General features: G+C 56.6%; 1 protein-coding gene across 1 annotated transcript in view; it reads right to left on the bottom strand.

Annotated features, from left to right (window-relative positions):
• The window catches only part of Bahcc1 (BAH domain and coiled-coil containing 1), a 55,218-nt gene extending 35,824 nt beyond the window's left edge, over positions 1–19,394 (bottom strand). Inside the window, exon 1 of the mRNA XM_051182067.1 lies at positions 18,694–19,394. Within this exon, the coding sequence (XP_051038024.1) occupies positions 18,694–18,871 (178 nt within the window). The 5' untranslated portion in view covers positions 18,872–19,394. The remainder of the gene's footprint in view (positions 1–18,693) is intronic.
• Between the last annotated feature and the right edge of the window lie 470 nt (positions 19,395–19,864).

Raw genomic sequence — 19,864 nt, 5'->3', positions numbered from 1 at the left:
GCACCCTCTCTGCTAGAGTCCAGCAGTCAGGGCCAGGCCAAGTAACTCTCCCTGGTTGTCATGGCTACCAGCTCTTGTCTGCACACAACATACATGCACAGAAAGCCTCTGCACACAGGGCTGCTCGGTGGGTGGCCTGGACAGTACTGCTGGCCCTTTACCCCAGCATGGTGCCCTGGTACCTTCCCACCTCTGTCCCTGGGTAGAAGGTTTAGTCCATGGTCACCCCAGGGAGGACAGGGGAGCAGAGTAGGATGAGCCTGGCCAGGCCAAGGTGAGTCACAGCAGAAGCTTCCCGCCCAGGAGGCAGGGGCCTTGGTGATGCCTGGCTTGGCCCTGGGAAGTTCCCAAACACAGGGTGACTCAGTAGGGAAGCAGTCAGGCTAGGGGAGGGGACTGCCCCGGGGGACCCTGGCATCTATACCGAGTTCCACTGGCTTCCAACCTAGTGGACAGAGTGCACAGTGGAGGGGACATATAGAGGAAAGGTCTGCCAGTGCTGGCCTGGGCAGGCCTAAAAAAGGTCCTCTGCTTTGGCCAGGCCCGTGAAGAACAGGCTGAGGGTGCCCTAGAGCCAGGGACTTCCCAGGCAAGACCACATGGCTGGGATTGCCAGGGGAGGCGTGTCCAGGCCAGGGGCGGAGACTCCAGGCTGGGAAGGGAAGTGCTGGCCTCCTTGCCCTGCTCCAGGGACTGTGGGGGCCATGCTTGTGGGCTGAGTGTGGCTGCTCCAGCTGCAAACTTTCTGCCCCCGCCTAGCCTAGCCCCAAGTCCCCCAGGCCTTTCTGCTCCGCCCACCCTTCCCTCCCTAGGACATGGGAAGCAACGTTGTCCAAAAGTTGGGATTGCATAAACAATTTCTCCAGGACCTTGGCCTGGGAATGGTTCACCTTGAATTCTCTCACGTCACAGGGGACAAGGTGGCACTGACCCTCATCTCAGTGTCCCTCAGGGCCCATGGGTGCATGAAACTGAGAGAAGACAACAGCTCCCTCACGGTCTCTTGGCAGGGAGGGAGGGGCTCTCAGTCTGCAGGGCGTTGAGCAATGGACCACCATGTCTCAGGCCATCATGGAGTTGACAATTCAACAGCCTGGTCAGCCCCCTACTCTGGCTGAATAATGAACTACGGCAGGGTATGCTCCACTAAGGGGCTGGCAGACCTGTGCTAAGCTCTTCCAGTCTGGGGCCCTCATCACCCCATGCTGGCCTGTTTTCTGACTCTCGGGGGGCCTTTTAGGGGGTGCTCCTTTACAGCTGTTTCCGCCAAGCCCATTAAAGCAGGGGCTGCTTGCTGCCTGCGGGGTCTGTGCGGTTAAGGGGGTTGGGGTAGGTCACAGCCCTCCCCCGTGGACCCGCCCTTCCTGTCATGTTGAGAAGTGAGAAGCATCCTCGCCACGCCACATCTCCTGACCGAGCAGTAAAGGCAGAAGAGAGCCCCAGCCCTGAGGTTACTGCCGTGAGAGTTAAGGAATGCCCCTCTGGGCACTGGTGACCTTGGCATAGAGTTCTCCTATGGGGTAGCAGACTTCCTAGAACAGTGGCCCAGGGGACATCACTCTCTCATACAGTTCGAGATGGCCCAGGCGGGCCCAACATGAGCCACACATGGTAGTGACTGACTCTGAAAGACTGGGGTTCTCTCGCCATACCGGCCCCGGTGGGAAACCCGCAAAAGATCCTATAGGCACTGCCAGCTGGACGGCCTCATGGTGGACAGCGGCTGTTGGCTGCTCCTCGAGGCTTTCCTCAGCATTCCTGGCTTCTAGGGATCCCCCAAAAAACCCAGGACCAGGGATCTGTGTCCCTATTGTCACCTACACCATTGAGGACTGGGGTGATGGCACTAAGCCAGGCAAGCAAAGCCCTGGGCAGACCTGGCAGCCACCTGCTGACCAGGTGCCAACCTCAGACAGGGCTGGTACAGTGGCTGCCTGGGAGCCCAGTTCAGCTTGGGCCCTGGCCAGGGCCACTGCCTGAGGCCAAGTCCAGCCGGGAACTAGGCTGAGGGCCCTTTCCTCTTGGCAAAGTTCCTTGTCTATGAGTGCTGTGCTTACCAGCCTAAAGGCACGGGGGAGCCTGGTACAGCAGAGAGACCAGAAGGGCTCCTGTGTAAGTGTGCGGCTCCTTCAGCTGGGCCCTCAAACCACACTGGTCCCAAGTCTTAAAGGACAGAACATGTTCTACCCTGTACCGTCAGTCCCGGCCCCAGGGATCACAGCCTGAATAGGTCTACAGACTAATGCCACTGACCATCCCGTTACCCATCTGAGGTACAGGACAAGCCCACTGCCTGAACACTTCCCAGAAAAGAGCTGAGAAGTGTGATGTGGCAGTGGCCTCTGGGATAGGCAATTCTGTGCTGTGCACGCCTCAGACCCTATCAGCTGCTCTACTGGCCTGCAGCTCTAGATGTGAAGCAGGTTGGAGTCTCAGCTCCAGGGACACCTCAGCTCTGCCCAGGACACCACGAAGGCCTGGCTTGAATGCCTGGCTGGCTGAGAAAAACATTCTAGAAGCCAGCATGCCAGAGGGCCGACTACACACACACACCTCAGGCAATGAACACAGAAGGCACAGCCCTGTCTGTCTGTGGGAGGCTAGGCTGTCCCCATGCCAAAGCTAGTGACCTGCATGGAACCATGAGCCACACCTGGATCGCGGCTACTCCAGGGCGGCCAGCAGCAGGATGGCTGGGGAAACTCCTAGGCAGAGCAGAGAATGGCCTGCCAGACAGGCCCCTGGCACAGACCCCCTTCTGGGAAGATGCTCTACCTCTGTGATGAGCTAGAATGGGAGTCACTTGTCAGGGCTCCCTGGAGCGCTGGCCATCAAGAGCATGTGGGGAAGAAGAGCCCCTTCAACCCCGCACTTGGGGCTGCAGAGGCGGCAGTCCTGGGGCATCCTGGCCAGCCTTAGCTGTCCACCTGACACAGCCTAGAGTCATCTGGGAGAAGCCCTCAGTGGAGGAATTGCTTAGACCAGGCTGGCCTGTGGGCGCGGGTACGTCTGTGGAGATTTGTCTTACGACTGATGCAGGAAGGCCCAGTCTGGGCAGTACCATTCCTTGGATACATGGTCCAGTTGTGTGTGTGTGTGTGTGTGTGTGTGTGTGTGTGTGTGTGTGTGTGAGAGAGAGAGAGAGAGAGAGAGAGAGCATAACAGAGAGAGAGAGAGACAGAGACAGAGACAGAGAGAGCATCTAGCTAACCAAGAGCCACTGAGAAAGTCAGAGAATGAAATGAAACAGCAAGCAGCCTCCTCCCATGGTTTTACTTCTTCAAGTTCCTGCTTGAGCTCCTAGTTTGACTTCTCCTCAAAGATGGAATGTCACCTTGAAGTGTAAGCCAAATGGTAAGATTGTTTGGGGGCTAGATTGTTTAATCACAGCAACAGAAGGGGGGGAATCCAGACTATCTGGAGACCTCTGTGACCACTGAGGCTACTATGGGGTCCATGGGGAAGCAAACTGCACTGCCTGGGAGGCGAATGTAGCCTACCTGACTAGACACAGCTCATGGCAGAAGGAAGGAGAGATGGCCCTGTCCACTCACCCATGTGTGAACTAGACCTACTTGCCCACTGTGGCCAAGACAGCCCACAGGCGTGATGTCATTGGGCAACCTGAGCGCTAGGAGCCTGGATGCCGCCTGGAGAAGGGGTCAGCTAAGAGCCCTGGAGAACACAGCCTTGTAGGTGGGACCCACAGCTGCCCGATCCTGGGTGGCCGGTAGCCGATGGCCAGGTGCTGGGGAGCCGTGCGCCAGGTTCTCTCGCCAGGCTGTCCCATCCTGGCACTCTGACACCATTCTGAGCCAGTGGGACAGGCAAGCAGCAGAGCTTCAGGGAACAAGCTACCGAGAAGTCCTCCCCTTCTGGAAACTGTGAAATGAGTTGTGAAAAATAAAACCACAGCCCACTGAGATGGCGGCAGCTACAGAGAAGCAAGTCTCTTCCCAGGCTCTCTGCACCCCTGTTGCTTCCGGAAGCCCAGCTGACTGGCTGCTGGCACGGGCCTCCTTGGCTCTGTGTCTGGCGGCTGCACCCACTGCCTGTACCAAGCTCCCACCCTCCCGCTCACACTCACACCCGTTCAGACTCCCCTCTGCCCTGGGCATCAGCTTCTTGTTCTGCCTCCCTGGTTCCCCTGGAGGACTAACCAGGCAATGGGGACATCTAGCCCACCAATTAGTCTTTGGTCTCCCCCAGGGGACGCCAGGACTGGTAGAGACCGGAAAGATGAGCATCCTGAGGCAGTTAACCGGGGAGAGGCAGGGCAAAGCTCTCCTCTCACACCGAGCCTGTCCCGGAGGGAGCCGAGGAGGAAGAGACAGCCCTCCGGTCCCACCCCACATTCCTCTCATTCCAGGAACCCTAGGGAGAACAGAACTTCCACACAGGGCTTTCAGCAAAGAAAAGGCTCCAGTCTAGTACCCTTCTCCTGCCCGGTGTGGGGGGCGGGAGGGGCTTAAGAGTGGGGATGCCTGGCCCTGGTGGAGAAGCAATTCTGAGACTATTCCCCCAAGCCAGGTGACTGGAAGCTGCAGGGCAAGGGTTCCGGGCTGCCCACCCCTCCAGTGTGCCTGGGTCTGGTGGGTACACAGAGACCCCGTGGCATTACTGGAGGCGACCCCTGAGGATGCAGGACTGTGAGGCACACACATGCAGGCGTGGGCGGGGCCTTAGGCAAGCGGCAGGCGTGTCTCCCGGTGTGCACACATTTCTCTCTCCATGTGTGCCTATGGCATGCATGTGTGTGAGTGTCTGCGAGCACACTCACTCGTAGCTGCACCCAAGCCTTCACAAACTCCATTCCAGAGCACGAGGGCGCACAGACCAAGCACGTTCTCAAAAACGCTATTTCCCAAGTGTGGGGTTTGTACCAGACCTGTACCGACTGGCCTGGGTGGATGGACCCTGGCTAAGTCTTCCACTGCCTCCCTGGTGCAGGGACACATGTGAGCGAGCGAGCTGTGGGAGGAAAGGAAGGAAGTCAGCCCCAGGCTGCAGCTCCAAGACCTCTAACTCAGCACCTTCCAGGTGCCCACACTGAGGAAGGAAAGCACAGACCTGGAAGGCAGGCCACATGGCCAGAGCTGTCTCTCCCCACAGCTCTGGAGAAGCAAGACCCAGTGCTCCGCACATTCCAACCTCAGACCCCTCTTCATGGGCTAGCTTGCTAGCAGGGAGCATCTTCAGCTGGGGCAAAACTCCCCTAAAGCACCAGGCCCGCTGCCAGCAGGTGTCAGCCTATGGCCCAGCACTGGGCTTCCCTGAGCCTCCCCTTCTGCCCCCGAAGGCCTGGTAGTGTCTGCTGGCACCCGGATCTTCACACGGGCCCCCCACGACGAAAGCCATGGGCCAGCTCCATGAAGGTGGCTGGAGGAAGAGAGGCTAGGACAGGCCCAGAGAGGGGAACAAAAGGAAAGAGGAGGGAGGTAGGGTGGGGCAGGGTGGAAAGTCCTGGAACCACAGCCTGGGGTGGGGGCTGAAGGGGAGGCCAAGAATGCTGAGCAGTGGGCGTTGGGCTTGGCCCATCCTGGGGACATGGGGGTGGCCTGGGAATGATCGCCTCACCCAGGAAGCCCCTCAGTCAGTCCAAGAGAACCTTCCGGAAATCCCAAAGGAAGCCACTCTCAGGCCATAATAGGAAAGCTCTGTGGTTGCTGAGACACTCAACTGGGCAACCATGGAAAAGGCCGGGAGGCATCGATGACAAGGGACAGGCCCAACCGACAGCCCAGAACTAATAAAAGAAAAGGAAAATCGGATATAAGTCTGTTTCTTATTAAAAGAGTAAATTTAGCCCTTTGGCCAGGACGGGAGGCGGGTGGCCAAGGCTTCTCCACTATGGGAGGGCGGGGGGCTGGACCTCTTCCCAGAGTGATTCACTGTCCCAGGACAGGCAGGCTGGGGCTGCAGGAAGGGCACATACCATCTCTTACAGCCCTTCATGCCTTCCCTTGTGTCCCCCCCTCCCTCTGTCCCTGGGCAGCGAGTGTCCCAGGGTTCTCCTAAGGGTGGTGGGATGGGCAGCATGGGTGTCAGGTGACCAGGACCGCTCAGCACCACTTTTGCGAACCACACCTCCCAGCCTGGAGAGCTTCCACTACCAAAGCAGGAACTTCCCTTCCCACTGAAGTAAGCTAGCCAACAAAAAGGGAGGCCACCCCAGCGCAGTTTATCAGGGTCCCATGCACGCTCACACACAAAGCTACACATACATACGCACCCATGCTCACAGTGCACACTCACGTAAACACGTTTATACATACACTCTCACAAACCTACAAATGCACACACACGCTTGGGTCTCTCCTCAGAGAAGCAAAATCCCATGAACAGGACTGGAAGCCCTGATCCAACTGTCGGGCATCCACCCTGTTCTCCTGAACCAAGTCCCTCAGCCATGCCCATAACCCTTAAGGACGATGCCCCTGAATATGGCCTATTTCAACCACGTTCAGGGAGAGTATACAAAGGACACCTGACCAGGGTCTCAGATCCTCTCCAGGTCATGAACTTCCACAAATTAGGTCCATAGGGAAACTCTAACGCCTCCTAGCTCCTAGCTGAGTGACTTCACCAGGCTGGCTGGATTTCCCCTCCTGACACATGGATCAGTGCCTGTGACACACCATGTATCCCCGCCCCCATCCTGTCCAGGACCCATAGTGATGACATGGGCAGCAAAGAGTAGACCAGGCTGGTCTTGAACTCACAGAGAGCCACCTGCCTCTGCCTCCGGAGTGCTGGGATTAAAGGCATGCACCACCACCGCCTGGCTGGTAGCCTGAAGAGTTAAGGATGTGGGAGAACATGGAAGTTATAGCTGCTAGAGATAGCCCTCCACCCTCCCATGTGACCTCACTCTCAAGGCTCCATCATGCTCAGACATCTCCTGGACGTGTGAGTCCCTAGGTACTTGTGGTCCGGGCCGAGCACCCTGGCCCACAGCCAGAATGCAATAGTTCTGTGGATAGCCACAACCCTAGACCCACAGCACTGCAGGGACAAAGGGCCACTGAATGTCCCCTGGGCTAGTGCCAGTAGTCTCTCCCTGCATTTTCCAGTATTTCTCCTGCCGCCCCTCTCCCACACCCAGAAGTATCTCCATTACATATCTACCCAGGTGTGGCCTTGGAGCAGCAGGCAGGCATTCTATGGCTCTTCTAGCCTGGGCCTCCTTGCTGCATAAGGCACTTAGAACTGGACAGACAGACTTCCTGCTTGAGCTCAGACTCCAAAGCCTCCTTCACGCATACATCAGTTGCAGGGCTCCTTGCCTGGCTGACACTGGTGGTCTGAGAATTGGGAAGTGCCACATCTGTTAGAGGTGAGGAAAGACTGGTCATGTCCCTCAGACACCTTCCCATGGTGCCCTGGGACAAACCACAAGGCTGAGAGCTTGTGCTCGCTTGTACTCCCTGGAGGAATTGAGGGCCCATCCTGTAACATCTAGCAAGACTCAGGCCCATGGGGAACCTCTAGTACCTCATACAGAGGCAGGGCAGACACTGGCCTGTATCTAAGAGCTTAAGCCAGGGGCTGGAGAGGTGGATCAGCAATTAAGAGCACTGGCTGCTCTTCCAAGGGACCCCTTGGCACCCATACGGCAGCTCACAACTGTCTCTAGCTCCAGTTCCAGAGGATCCAGCAACCTCACACAGTCACACAGACATATATTCAGGCAAAACACCAATGCACAGAAAATAAAAATAAATCATTAAAAAAAAAAAGAGCTTAAGCAGGCAATATGGCAGCAGGGACAGAGGGGCACATGCATGGTGGCCATTGCCTCTGGCCCAGGGTCAGCTGCCAGACTGGGCTGGGAGAATTCCAGCTGGCCACAGGAACCAGCTGTCCTGATACCTGGGAAGAAAGGGATCCAGGGCATGAATCCCAGCATGGCTTGGCATAGCTATAGTACCCTGGAGGTCTGCAGGGATGCTGCAGGGCCATGGGCATTCTGGGTCCTTGCTGCCAGGGCCAGAACTGTGTCATTTCCCAGACAACTGTCTCAGGTGTGTTTGACTCCAGCCACCACCGAGGTTCACATTGTGTGCTCTGTCAAAGGGAACCAGAGGCAGCCCTCCCAAACTCAAGATTCTCGAGGCTTCCACTGAAGGTCCCTGACTGACCACTTCCCAGTGACCACTGCAGGACCCTCCCTTAAGCCGTCTGGAGCATGTCCAAGGGGCTGAGTTAGCATATGTCTCTTGTGGCCCTTGGCTTGGTGCCAGGCATCTCATCTGGGCTAACGTGGGGCAAAGGACCTCAAACCTTGGACTTGGAAGGAAGAGGGGAGGGTCTGGGAAAGCAGGGCGCGCGCACGGTACAGCTGCCTGGTGCTCTGAAGAGCAGGAAGTTCTGGGCAAGGGAAAAACAGGAAAGCAGCTGCCTGACCCAACCCTAGTTCTGTCTTCTAGGGGCAGGGTCCTGGTTAGCAGGCCGACCTCTCAGCTTTAGGTACTTCCACACCCAACGGGGTGGGAAAGGGAAGGATGGAGAGCCCAGAAGGTATGGAGCAGCAGTGTGCACGGGAGAAGGGGTTGTGCAATGAGCCAGAAGGGCGTTGTGGGACAGGCTCGGAGTGGGACAGAGGGAAATGATGGCCAGTTCTCAGCAAGACTGCCAGGCTGCCGAACAGAGGTGGCTGACTACTTGGGCCCCGAGGACACTGTGTCTTGCCTGCAAGTCCACACCCCCTTGGCATCCAGTAGCAGCTTCCAAGTGGAAACACATGGAGACCAGAAAGCTCGAGGACCGCAGGACCCAGGCTGTGCCCACTTCAATCTTTCCTGCCTCTGCCTGGGCCGGGGGGGGGGCGGGGGGGGGCGGGGGGGGACGCATCCCCAGGTGTCTCGCTTGCTCTCTGGGGTGGGTACTTTCCCAGCAGGCTGTCCACTGTCACAGAAAGGAGACAAGGCAACTCCAAGCTCAAGGCAGAAGTGCGGTGACTTCTTAGGATTCTGGCGAACTGAGTGAGTGAGTTTTGGGGCCAGGAAAAGTCATACCCACTGAGCACAGAGGTTCAGAATGGAGCCGGTGCTCTGAGGAGGCCAGCCTAAAGGGGGCCGTGGACCCCATAAAGGGGAGATCCAATAGAAAGGTTGGGAGCTTACCTATACCCCCATCCCCGCAAGTCAGGTAGGTTCCATCCAACTCACCACAGCTGCCAGGGTCACAGGCCACAAGTCATGGGGTCAGGGGTCACAAGAGGAGGAGCTCCCTCCTTGGTGCATATGTGGTAGGTAAGCAAGGAAATGACTTCCCTGAGGCCCCCACTATGCTGGGCAGGTCCTGATCTCGGAGCAGGGGTAGAGTCTGAAGGCACAGATGACCCTTGACCGGGGTCAGAGGCTCGGTGCTGGGACCTCTAAGACGCAGTTCTTGGAGGTGCTCCCCAACAGCTTTGGAGGGCTAGCTTGACCATGATTGACATAGCAATGCTCAATTAGCTTGTTCTAGCTCCAGACCCAGAGTCAGCTGCCTAATATAAGGGAGGTGAGAGCTCATCATTCGGTAGAGCTTCCGAGAGCCTATGTGGCTCCTGGGTCACCTACCCTCACCCTTGCTCGGCCAGCCCGCAATCTGAGGAAGCTGTGAGCAGCCCCAACAGCCTGCCCTGCAGCCTCAGCCCTCTGTCTCACACAGACCCACTGGAACCCCTAGCTGGTGGCATGGCTGGGCAGGCTTTCCCTCAGGGTTCAGGCTGCCGGGTCTGTGGTAGACAGCAACTTTCTGACTGGGAGAGTGGATGGTTTACAAGTTTCAGGGGCCTCTGCAGTAGGAGCACAGCTCACCATGGAGTCCACAGCAATGATGGGGGCTTCTGAAGGAGAACCTGGGTCAGAGGCGTGGGACAAGGGATGCGTGGCATCAGCTTTGAGAGACCCAGGGGCCTGACAAGACATAGACAAGACTGAAAGGCAGAGAATGAGGCTTGCTTGGGTCTGAGGGAAAACCCCTAAGAAGAAGTCAGCATCCAGAGCCCAGGGAGGGCAGGGTTGGGGGGCCCCCAGGGAGGGCAGGGTTGGGGGGCCCCCAGGGAGGGCAGGGTTTGGGGGGTCCCCAGGGAGGGCAGGGTTTGGGGGCCTCCAGGGCTCTGGCTCGTATCCCTTTGCATCCCCTCGCATCCCCAACAAGTGGTTGGGCCCTCAGGTTGACTAGAACATAATAAAAGCCAAGGGACATCACATCCAGGGGAGTGTGGGTTCGATCCCACCCACCCTGTCCTCTCCTCTGCTCTGAGTAAAGCTGCTGCTGGGCTAAAGGATGTCCCTGGTGGCCCCAGGGACAAGAACTGGTGAGAGATGCCTGCAGTCCAGTCCACCCCATGCCCCAGATTCCGGACCCACCCACAGAATCCAAAATAATAAACACTTGCTGTTTCAAGCTGCTGACTTTGAGGGTAATCTGATGCTATTTGTTAACTATCTTGCAAGAGCTAATGAATATACAGAGACACTTTCACAGCCAGGCAAGAGTACACAGGGAACCTCCAAGAAGGCTGGGGGGGGCACTGCAGGGTAGCCAGCACAGGGGTCAGACCTGCTCTGCAGAAGACAGATCCTGGCCAGGGAGGGCCCTGGGGGCCCCTTACCACCCTTGCAGCCCCTGGCTTCCCTAGTCTATTCCCTGACCATTCCCTGACCATCTCCTATTGAAGGGCCCTTTGGACTTGGTCATTCTGCATTTTTACTATTTACCACAAATCTACCATGTATTATAAAAGACAAATAGATGTTGTGTATTTCGTTTGTTTGTTTCCTTAACTTCATCTATGTTCAGAAATGATAAGGGCTTTTTTCAGGACCAGCCTAAGATACATTGTAATTTAATTTAGTTTTAATTTTAGTATTACTTAAAAGAAAATTAAAAGTTTATTTTTAGGATACCCAAAGGGTTGTAAAAAGTCTCAAAAGGGGGACTGACGTCCAGGCAACTTTCCCACAAGGTGACCCGGTGGCCTAGGGTGACACAGTGCACAGCAACCCTGGATCGTCGGAACAGCCAGCCCCTACACAGGGCCTGACCGAGGGGCACAGTACTCTAGGGGCCAGCTCACCAGCTAGGGACAGACGGGGTCTGCATAGAGAGGGATGAGGCCGAGTCAGGACAGGCCTAGCGCGGGTCCTTCTCGTACCAGGGGCAGGGACCAAGACCAGCCACAATGAGAGCTAACGCGGGAGAGAAGGGAGGGGCAGGGGGCAGTGAACGGCTTGTTGGAAAGGGCTAGGCTGAGACGCTTATGTTTGGGTAGAGGCAGCATCTGAGAGAGGATAGCAGAGCTAAAGTCTGGGTAGCATTTCAAGCATGGGATAGGTGGACAGCTAAGCGGGGGAACCGACCAGGGATCTGACACAGGGGAAGGCTCACGCGACGTGGGGACATCTTTGTGAGGGCAAGGCCAAGTTCAGGGGGAGCCCAGAGAGGGTTGCACAGTAAGGGTGGAAGGGAGGGGGCTAAGAGCACCCATGCACACGTAGAGGAGTGGTCACGATGCCCGCAGCTCCACTCCCTCGCTGGACAGAGATCACAGGACGGAGCCGGTGCCGTAGGCGGCCCCGGAGGAAGAGGGCACACTGCCACCAGATGACGGGGTCTGCCCCAGCTGTCACTCACTCCCTGCAGGCCACTGGGAACACTGCACAAACCTGAGCGTGGAGACCCTGCAAGGAGACCTGGCCCCAAGGGTGAGGCCAGCGAGCAGGTGTGAACTGCCGCGCACGGCTGCGCGTGCGTACGTGGCCGGTGTCCCTGTGCTTCATCCACTGGTTGCTGGCCGGGTCAAAGGTCAGCGGTGGCGGCTAGGAAGGTGTGTCCAGGTGTGTAGTGTGATCTACTGCTTCAGGGACAGGGCATACCTGCCAGGCCTAAAGGGTCTCCTCCCCCCCCAAGTTTGGACGCTTTAGGTTTCCTACCCTGGTATCCGGAGTGTTCACCTCCGACCCCTTCCCCGTTCCTCCTCACCCTGCCCTGTTCCATTCCCAGCCGGCTGGTTCTGGCTCTAGGAGTGGGTGTCCATGGTCCGTCCTCTGAAGCCTTCTGTGGGCGGCAGGGAAAGCAAGCCCCCGTTCTACCACACAAGGAGCAACAGGTGCTGGAGAAAAAAGTCCAGGGAGCTCAGCATGATGATGGCAGCCAACTGGTTCTCTCCTTACTTAGTACAGCTGATTCTTCCCTTTGGACAGGGCACCCCAGCAAGCATCCCTGCACCGGCCAAGCTGCCCTTTGCCTTGCACACGCCCACCAGCTGTTCACAGGCCGTTATGGGAGGCATAGCCATCCTCCACTCCACTGCCCTCCCTCATTTCTAAAACCTTCCCCTGAAAACCAAGTCCCTGCCCGAGCTGGGTAGGAGGAACAGGCTGTTCTGCTTGCCTTCCTTTCCAGGTCCAGGCGCACAGTGGATAGCCCACCAATAATCCAGCAGGAGACTGCCCCAAGCCAGCCGAAAAGCCTTCCCATCCAGACACTGCACTCTTTGTTGGGAATGGGGGAGGGGGAGAGACAGGAGCCAACCCACCTGTTCCCTCCCCCAGGTCCGAGTGAAAGAGATGCTTCCTGGCCCACAGAATCTGGAACCTAATCATGGAGACAGCTGCAGCCGCCACCTACAAACAGCGGCTTGATGGCTCTAAGCTTGGACATTAGACACCCCTCCACCAGGCCTGAGGTCTGCTGTGAACCCAGAGCTGATCTTGTAACCAGGGCCTGGGCGGCCCCCTCATTCGGCACCCACCAACACCTCCCCTGAGCCCACGCCCCACGCCTGTGGTGGCAGCTGCTCACGGGGCCACGGGAGGCAGTGATATTATATATTACGACAAACAGGGGCAGCCCACTGACAAATAGGCCTGCGTGATCTAAACGGTATATTATCCCATAAAAACGTCAGCGGGCAGAGCGTCGGAGCCAAAGTGGAGTGCCGTCCCATGCCGGAGGCCCTTCGAGGCCTTGCTCCTTCCCAGCACGGCGGGGCTGTGAGCTGATTTCCTAGGCGTTCCACGGAGCCTGTGATTCTGCTTTGTGCTTGTTACACCATGTCTGTTGGGGAGGGGAATGAGGTCCCAGAGGTTAATGGGGACCAGGAACCCCAGGGGAGACGTTCCCTGGCAGGCAAAAGGGTTGGACATGGGACAGAGCAAGTCACCTAATTTGCCAAAGAGGCAGGGCACGTGCTTTGAATTCTGAAGCCAGCACATAGCTTGTGTGCAGACTCAGGAGATGCACACACCCAACCTGGAAGCCTCCTGGGCAGGCTACCTCCCCTGCAGGAGCAGGGGCTTCAGAACCTTTGGACAGGGGCCCGTCTGTCTGCCACACGGCCTGAGGCAGCTGTGTCCTGGGTTTCTTTTGAGGAAACTTCCAGAGTCTTTTTTGTCCATAATGCAGAAAGGTGTTTCCTCTAGAACTGCCTAGACAGAGACTTCCCAGCCATGCCAGGCCCTGAAGGACATTGACATGGGCTGAGCTGGGCAGGGGTGAGGCGGTAGGAAGAACACCCTCGGGACTTGGACCTCTATAACCAAGGCAGCTGGCTACACAGGATCCAGGGGACAGGGGACATATATATTCAGATGTTTGTGGTGAAAAGGAAAACTGCAGAACTCCAGGGACCCCAGAGGAAGAAGGCTGAGGTGACCATCACTGCTCCCAGCTCAGGGACACAGAGGGTCCCATGCTCAGAGTTGGGACTAGACCAAGGCATTCTGGGAAATGTAGTCCTTGGGGAGTTAGAGGGTCAGCAGGACAAGGACTTGGGGAGAAGAGAGAGCCAAGGCTGCCACCCTGGCACTAACTTCAGAGTGGAAGCTTAAAATGCCAGGGAAAAGGAAACCACTTAAAATCGGAGCCTAACTCCACATGAACAAGTCCTGGCCCTTTTATTTTGGTGGGGAAGACCTCCTCACAGAGGAGGGTTCCAACTGAATCTCACAAGTAGAAAGAAACCTCAGTGTCCTACATCCCTTTCCTCCTCTGGCTAGGGCCTGCAGACATGGGCGGAGTAGGGGGGAGCGTTGAGGGGTTGGGGTGTGACCTGCTGGCTCCCCTGTGAGCCGGTGAGCATCCCGAAGCTCCCAAGTTATTTATGTTCACAGGCTGCCCTGATGACATATGTAAGTTGACAGGGAACATCCTATCAACTTGCTGGAGTGTATCTTGATTGTTAAAACATACTCTTAAAGGTGTACAACCATTTATCAAATTAAAATAGCCAAGCTTTGCTTGCTCCTTCTCTGTCTTCCTGGAAGAACCCCAAGCAGCCTCCTACCTCCTCTGTCCTCCTGTGTTAGCCCTGGGCTCTGCTCCTCAGAGACCCTCCCCGAAGCTTGGGACCCTGGCCTCAGCACACCCTCCCCCTGCCCCAGGCCAGGGCAAGCCCACTAATCGCCAAGAAGTGACAAACGCCAGAAGCCCCACCAATTACATTTAAACTCACGCAAAGCTCAGTGGCTAGTAAATTATTATTTTTATTAGCTTGAACCAAGTTCCCGTAAGAGGGAAAGTCAACTTGCTCCAATGAATGGCTCTTGTATAATTTATTTAACTCTGTGCTCTTTGCCAAAGCCTGGAATATTTTTAGCTGTTCTGTTGTTGGATTTGGCTTTTTTATGTGTGTTTCTGAGGGGTATTTTTAGCTTCATCCATGTTATTCTAACAACCTCCTATGCGTTTCTGTCCTGTCTGTGCAGGCTGTTGAACCTTGTCTCACAGGGAGCTGAGGGAGATTTCTAAGAATAACTGCGGAGTGTTTGGGGGTGCGGTGTTTTCTGGAGGAGATGTGCTGTCTGCACTATGCCACTCCTGACTCGGCCACCGAGGTGCCTTAATGTCACGTGACCTGGATATTCCAACGGAGAACTCAGTGTTTCCCAACAGAAATAACCAGGGTTGGTGGCAGCACAAACCCCAGAGAAAAAACCCACATTCCAAAATCAGCTCTGGTGGAGCAGGCGCGGCTGCCACAGACACCCCAGTCTATGCAGCCACCAGATTCCCGGATCCCTGCGGCTCCGTTGGGCACGGTGGCAGCTTTGATGTCTAGCTCTGTCACTTACGGAGCAGGATGGGTAGAAGCTCGGAAAGTAACTCTTTTCACACCTACTTAATGTTGGTAACTGCTGCAGAGACACTATCGTGCAGTGGAGTTAATGAGGTATTTATGAAAATGTATTTTTTTTCTTACAAAAAAAGAAAAAAACCCACGTGACGGGAGGGACACCTTGGATGGGGTCTTTTTTCTCAAGAAAAAAAAATTTAATATTTGAAGCTAGGTGGAGTGTGGGTGGTTGATTATTTTATTATTTCACTTTGGAGACTGGTCATACAAAGTACCTTTTACAGGAGCTAGGTTGTCAGTCTTACCCCAGAAAGAGCCTGCCTGAATCCCCCCACCCCCCAAAGCTGCAGCCAAGACACAGGCTGCACAGGCCAAGTTAAATCACCTCCCGAAGCCAAAAGGGGTGGAGAAGAGTCCAAAAAGAGGATTCACACCAAGAAACGAACCAGCCCCTGGATGGAGCCCCAGCCTTAGGGGGACTCCAGGAGGACAGGACAGGAGCTGACCCAGCCGGAAGGGGGGAGGGGCAGGCCAGCACACAGCTCCAAGTTTCTCCCCGGGGCCAGCTGCCTCCTGATTAAACCAGTTCCGAGGAGAGAAGAGGTCCCCGAGTAACTCCGGGCAGTAAGACAGAGGAGAAAACCTAGGTTGCTTCGTGTTGGATTTCCTTTTTTTTTTTTTTTTTTTTTTCCTGTGTTTCCCCCAACCCTAGATTTCACAGCTTTGCCTCCGGACCATCTGTATTAAAGACAAAAATCTTAACACTGCACTAAAAATAATGGTTCCAAACATTTTAATTGCACCTCTCGGTGACGGGTTAAGGGAACAGCACTTTACCGTAAACCCTACAGCTCCAATATAAAGCTACGGCACTTTCCTTTTTGGAAAACAATGGAAGAACCCTGCAAGGCCAGCACCCACCCCACCCCATCCCCGGGTCCCGCAGGCAGAAACCCAGGAAGTACCAGGCCAGGCGGGAATGAAGCTGGGGGGCAGCAGAGGGACCCTCTGCCCAGTCTGAGCAGTTGTGCCTGGCCAGGCAGGAGGAGAAAGCACACTACAACACAAGAGAACTGTCCCTGGGAGCTGGGGCTGCAGCCTGGGTGTCTGCATCCTACACAGACACAAGGAGGAATCTCCCCTAGAAATTCTGCTTCCTGCTCGGCTCAGCAGTTGAGGCAGGGAGGGGCAGGCTGGACTGCTGCAGCCCTGGCCTCTGGGCCAAGGCCATCTACAGAGAGAGAGAGAGAGAGAGAGAGAGAGAGAGAGAGAGAGAGAGAGAGAGAGAGAACAAGAAGGTGGCCTCTGGGAATCCGCACACAAGACCCAAAGGCAGAGATCCCTTAACTTCACCCCACCTTTTCCCTTCCGAATGAGGACCCACAAAGACAAACTAAAGTACAGGGATCTCAAGAATAACTCCTGTTTTAAAAATACACATAGCAAGATTCTAAAAGTGAATACGAAACCCTGGCTCTTAGCAATTGCAAAAGGCTTCCAGCCCCACACAGCCCAGCCAGGCTGGGAAATCACAACCAAGTCCAGGATCTCCAGACACAATAGGTTCCTCCGGTCCCCAAGGGGATAGAAACTGGGCCTGCAGAAGCAGAAGGCGTTGGGCCCTCCGGCACTAAAAGGGGGAGCCCTCTATGGGGCCCCCAGTGCATAAGGAGGCAGGAAGGGTGTGGGGTCACAGACTAGGACCTGGTACAGTTTCTCACAGCTCTCCGTGGCCTGTAGTTCAAGAACCACGTGCTCCAAGTTAGCATGAGCAAGACAAAGGTCAGGCCGCTTCAACATTCCCACCTGACTGGGTACTGCCTAGACCTGGAAATAAGGGCAAAATAAAGGAAATGGCTGCTGACCAAAAGCTGGCTGGGCTATGGGTCGGTGAGTGGGGTCAGGGGGCAGCAGTGACCTGAACTGATGAGGACTGGGCTTGGCCTGGCTGCCCCAGGGGGCACAGCCCCAGCCAGCCTGGGCATTCCTGGGGAAACCTGTGCTCCTCAGCACTGCAGACTCAGCCTGCCCAGACAGGAGCTGAGGCAGGACAGGAAGCTGGGCACTTGTGCTAGCTGCAGACACCACCCTGTCACAGCTCTCCCTCGGTTCCCCAGTGCCCCTGAGATGAGAGGACAGCATCTCCGGGCTGTGGTGGGAAGATACAATAAGCACAGGGGTATGGGGGAAAGATATTTTAAAATCACCAATCACTCAGTCAAGTACTTTCCTTTCCCTTTCCAGTTATAAATCTAGGAGAGAAAAAAATAGAAAGAAAAGGAGAGAGCCGTCTACAAGAAGAGAGCAAAGCCTCCCTGAAGCTCCAGCTGGAAAGGCGGCGTACCACACCGCAGGGCTGACCCCGCAGGAGGCTGCCGGGCTAACCCAGGGTTTCACACTCAGAACGCCCTCGCGCTGTAAAAGCTGGAGGTCCTTTAGTAATTAAGCGATTTTAAGTTTGCTTGTTTTTTTTTTTAAGGAAATGAATTTTTTTTCTTTTTGACTGCCTTCCCTTCCAACATTTCCCCTTCTAGCCCCGTTCTTGCCATCCGTTTTAATCCACACACTAATTGTAATCCCATTAAACCAGATATAATTTTATTAGTATTCATGGTTCATCAAGCTAATAATAATAACTGTTACTGCCAAACTGAAAAAATAAAAGCAGCAAATAATAATTCTGATGTTTAGAATAAACGGTAAACAAAAGCAAGCCGACCCGCGCGAGTGACCCAGCAGGTCCACGTGCAGTTCCTCGGGCTCCCCCCAGCTCCACCCACGCTGGTCAGTGACAAACCCGCGACCTGCGGCTTTCTCCAAGAGACTGGGTCAGTGCTACCAAGAACCGACCCTCGGGGAGGGGAACACAAGGAACTGGAACGGCGGTGCATGCCGCCAGGGCTGGTTAGGACAATTCAGGGTCTCTCCTCTCGAAGCCAAAGCGCGCGGACTCGCCTACACCGAAATCCCGAGCGAGGCGCCTCTCTTGAGTTCCGCGGTGCGGGATGCGCGGTCCGCACTCAGGCCATGCTTAGTCCGGCGTTAGCAGGATACCAGAGGCACTTGTTAAAGCGCATGCATCCCCTGCAAACCCATTCTCGCCCTGACACTTCAAGGCTTTATATAGAAACAGGATTTTCTCGTCTTACACTAGCAGTTCCCATTAGCGCTCCCGGGGCGCACACCACTCTAATCCGCGGGCCGGGCGCGCCCTGGCCCCCTCCCCCAGCCACACAGTCGTTCTGTTCCCCGCAGAAAGCGCCACGGTGTCTCAGACGCAGAACGTCTTAACGAGGTGAATGCAGAAGGCAGAAAAGAGGCTTCCGCAAGAATTTACTTCTGCAGGAAGGGGTGGGGGAGGGTGGCTAGGAGTAGAAGGCTCGGTTTGCTGCCTGCTCTCGGGCTGCTCTGAGAAACCCAGGGTAGTCGGGGAAAGGCTGCTGGACACGGCGCAAACCCGTGGGCAGGCAGGATGCACGGCCCGTCCGTTGCTGCTCAGGGAAATGAAACCAAAGCTCCGAGAACTGCTCCAAGGAGCGAGGGGCCGACGCTCCTTGCACTCGCCACCGTTGCCAGCTGCGGCGGGGGTCTCTGCACCGCACCCGCCCGGGCTGGAAACTGACCTGTGTGCGAAGCCATCGGCAACGGCGACGGGAAGTACTTTCCGGGCTGGAAATGCGCGGCCGGCTGCGCGGCTGGGCCGGCGGGAGCGAGGCGCGCGGCGGCCGCGGCGCTGCGGTGGCCCAGGCTCCCGCGCTCCGACAGCAGATGCGGCGGCGGCGCGAAGTCTCGGCCATCCATGCCGGGCCCCGGCCCCGGCCCGCCGCCGCCTCCAGCAAGCAGCGCGGCCGGGGCCTGGGGGCGGCTCGCTGTGCAGGCGGCGCGCGGGCGGCGCGCGGGAAGCAGCGTCTGGGGTCACCGGCGGCACAGGCAGTAGAACCGGTCAGCACACCGGCGGACTGGGCTTCTCGGCGGGCGGCCGCGCTCCGAGCCAGCGGCCGCCGTGCAGGTCCATGGTCTACGGAGGCAAGCAAAAGAGACTCGGTGACTCGGGGGTTTCTCTCGTTCGGGGGTCCCCGCCTCTCCCGCTACCAGCCCCCTCCTCGCGCGCCAACCGGAAAGGCATCCAGACCGGACAGCGGGGCTGGGAGCGCTCGGAGGACTCCCCGCTGCACACGCTTACGCGCCGGGTCACTGGAGCCGCCCTGCACGCGAGTCCGCAAGCACACACGCACCGTCCGAGCCACGCTTGGCCTGCAAGAGCCAGAGGCAACCCAACCGCGCGGCGCACAGCTTCCCTTTCTGGTCCCTGAGAGTCCCTGCGGCGAAGGCGCCGTTGCGAAGAGGCTGCTGGCTCCGCTGGGTGATAAAAACCCAAATCTGCGAAGCCATCACGCACACTCGCACGCGCGCGCACACATACACACTCACACACACACACCCTCTCCCCTCCCCCGCTGTCCAAAGGTGTCTCGGAGGAAAAAGCCCGGGGTCCACGCTCCCCCACACACACCCGGGTCTTTCTGAGGTCCAGCTTTTACTGCATTCCGCTTAACCGAATAACCATGCTAATTAAGCGAGTAATTTTATTGATTGTAACTCAAGAGTTTTTTTTTTTAAATAACCTTCCTTTTCTCCTCTCTCCCATCCCCCCATGCGTCTTTCAGTCCATTCTTTTGAATGTCGTCCCCCAACTCAGCCCCAGTGGGACCGGCCCCCACCCTGCAGCATTGTGCCACAACCCCAGACTGGCGTCCCGGAGTCCCGGGCGCCCCTCGACCGCCACCGGCATCA

The sequence above is a fragment of the Phodopus roborovskii genome, unplaced genomic scaffold (genome assembly GCF_943737965.1).
Source record: "Phodopus roborovskii unplaced genomic scaffold, PHOROB, whole genome shotgun sequence".
NCBI lineage: Eukaryota > Metazoa > Chordata > Mammalia > Rodentia > Cricetidae > Phodopus > Phodopus roborovskii.
Note: the sequence above shows the minus strand (reverse complement) of the source record. Positions and strands in the feature narration are given on the sequence as shown.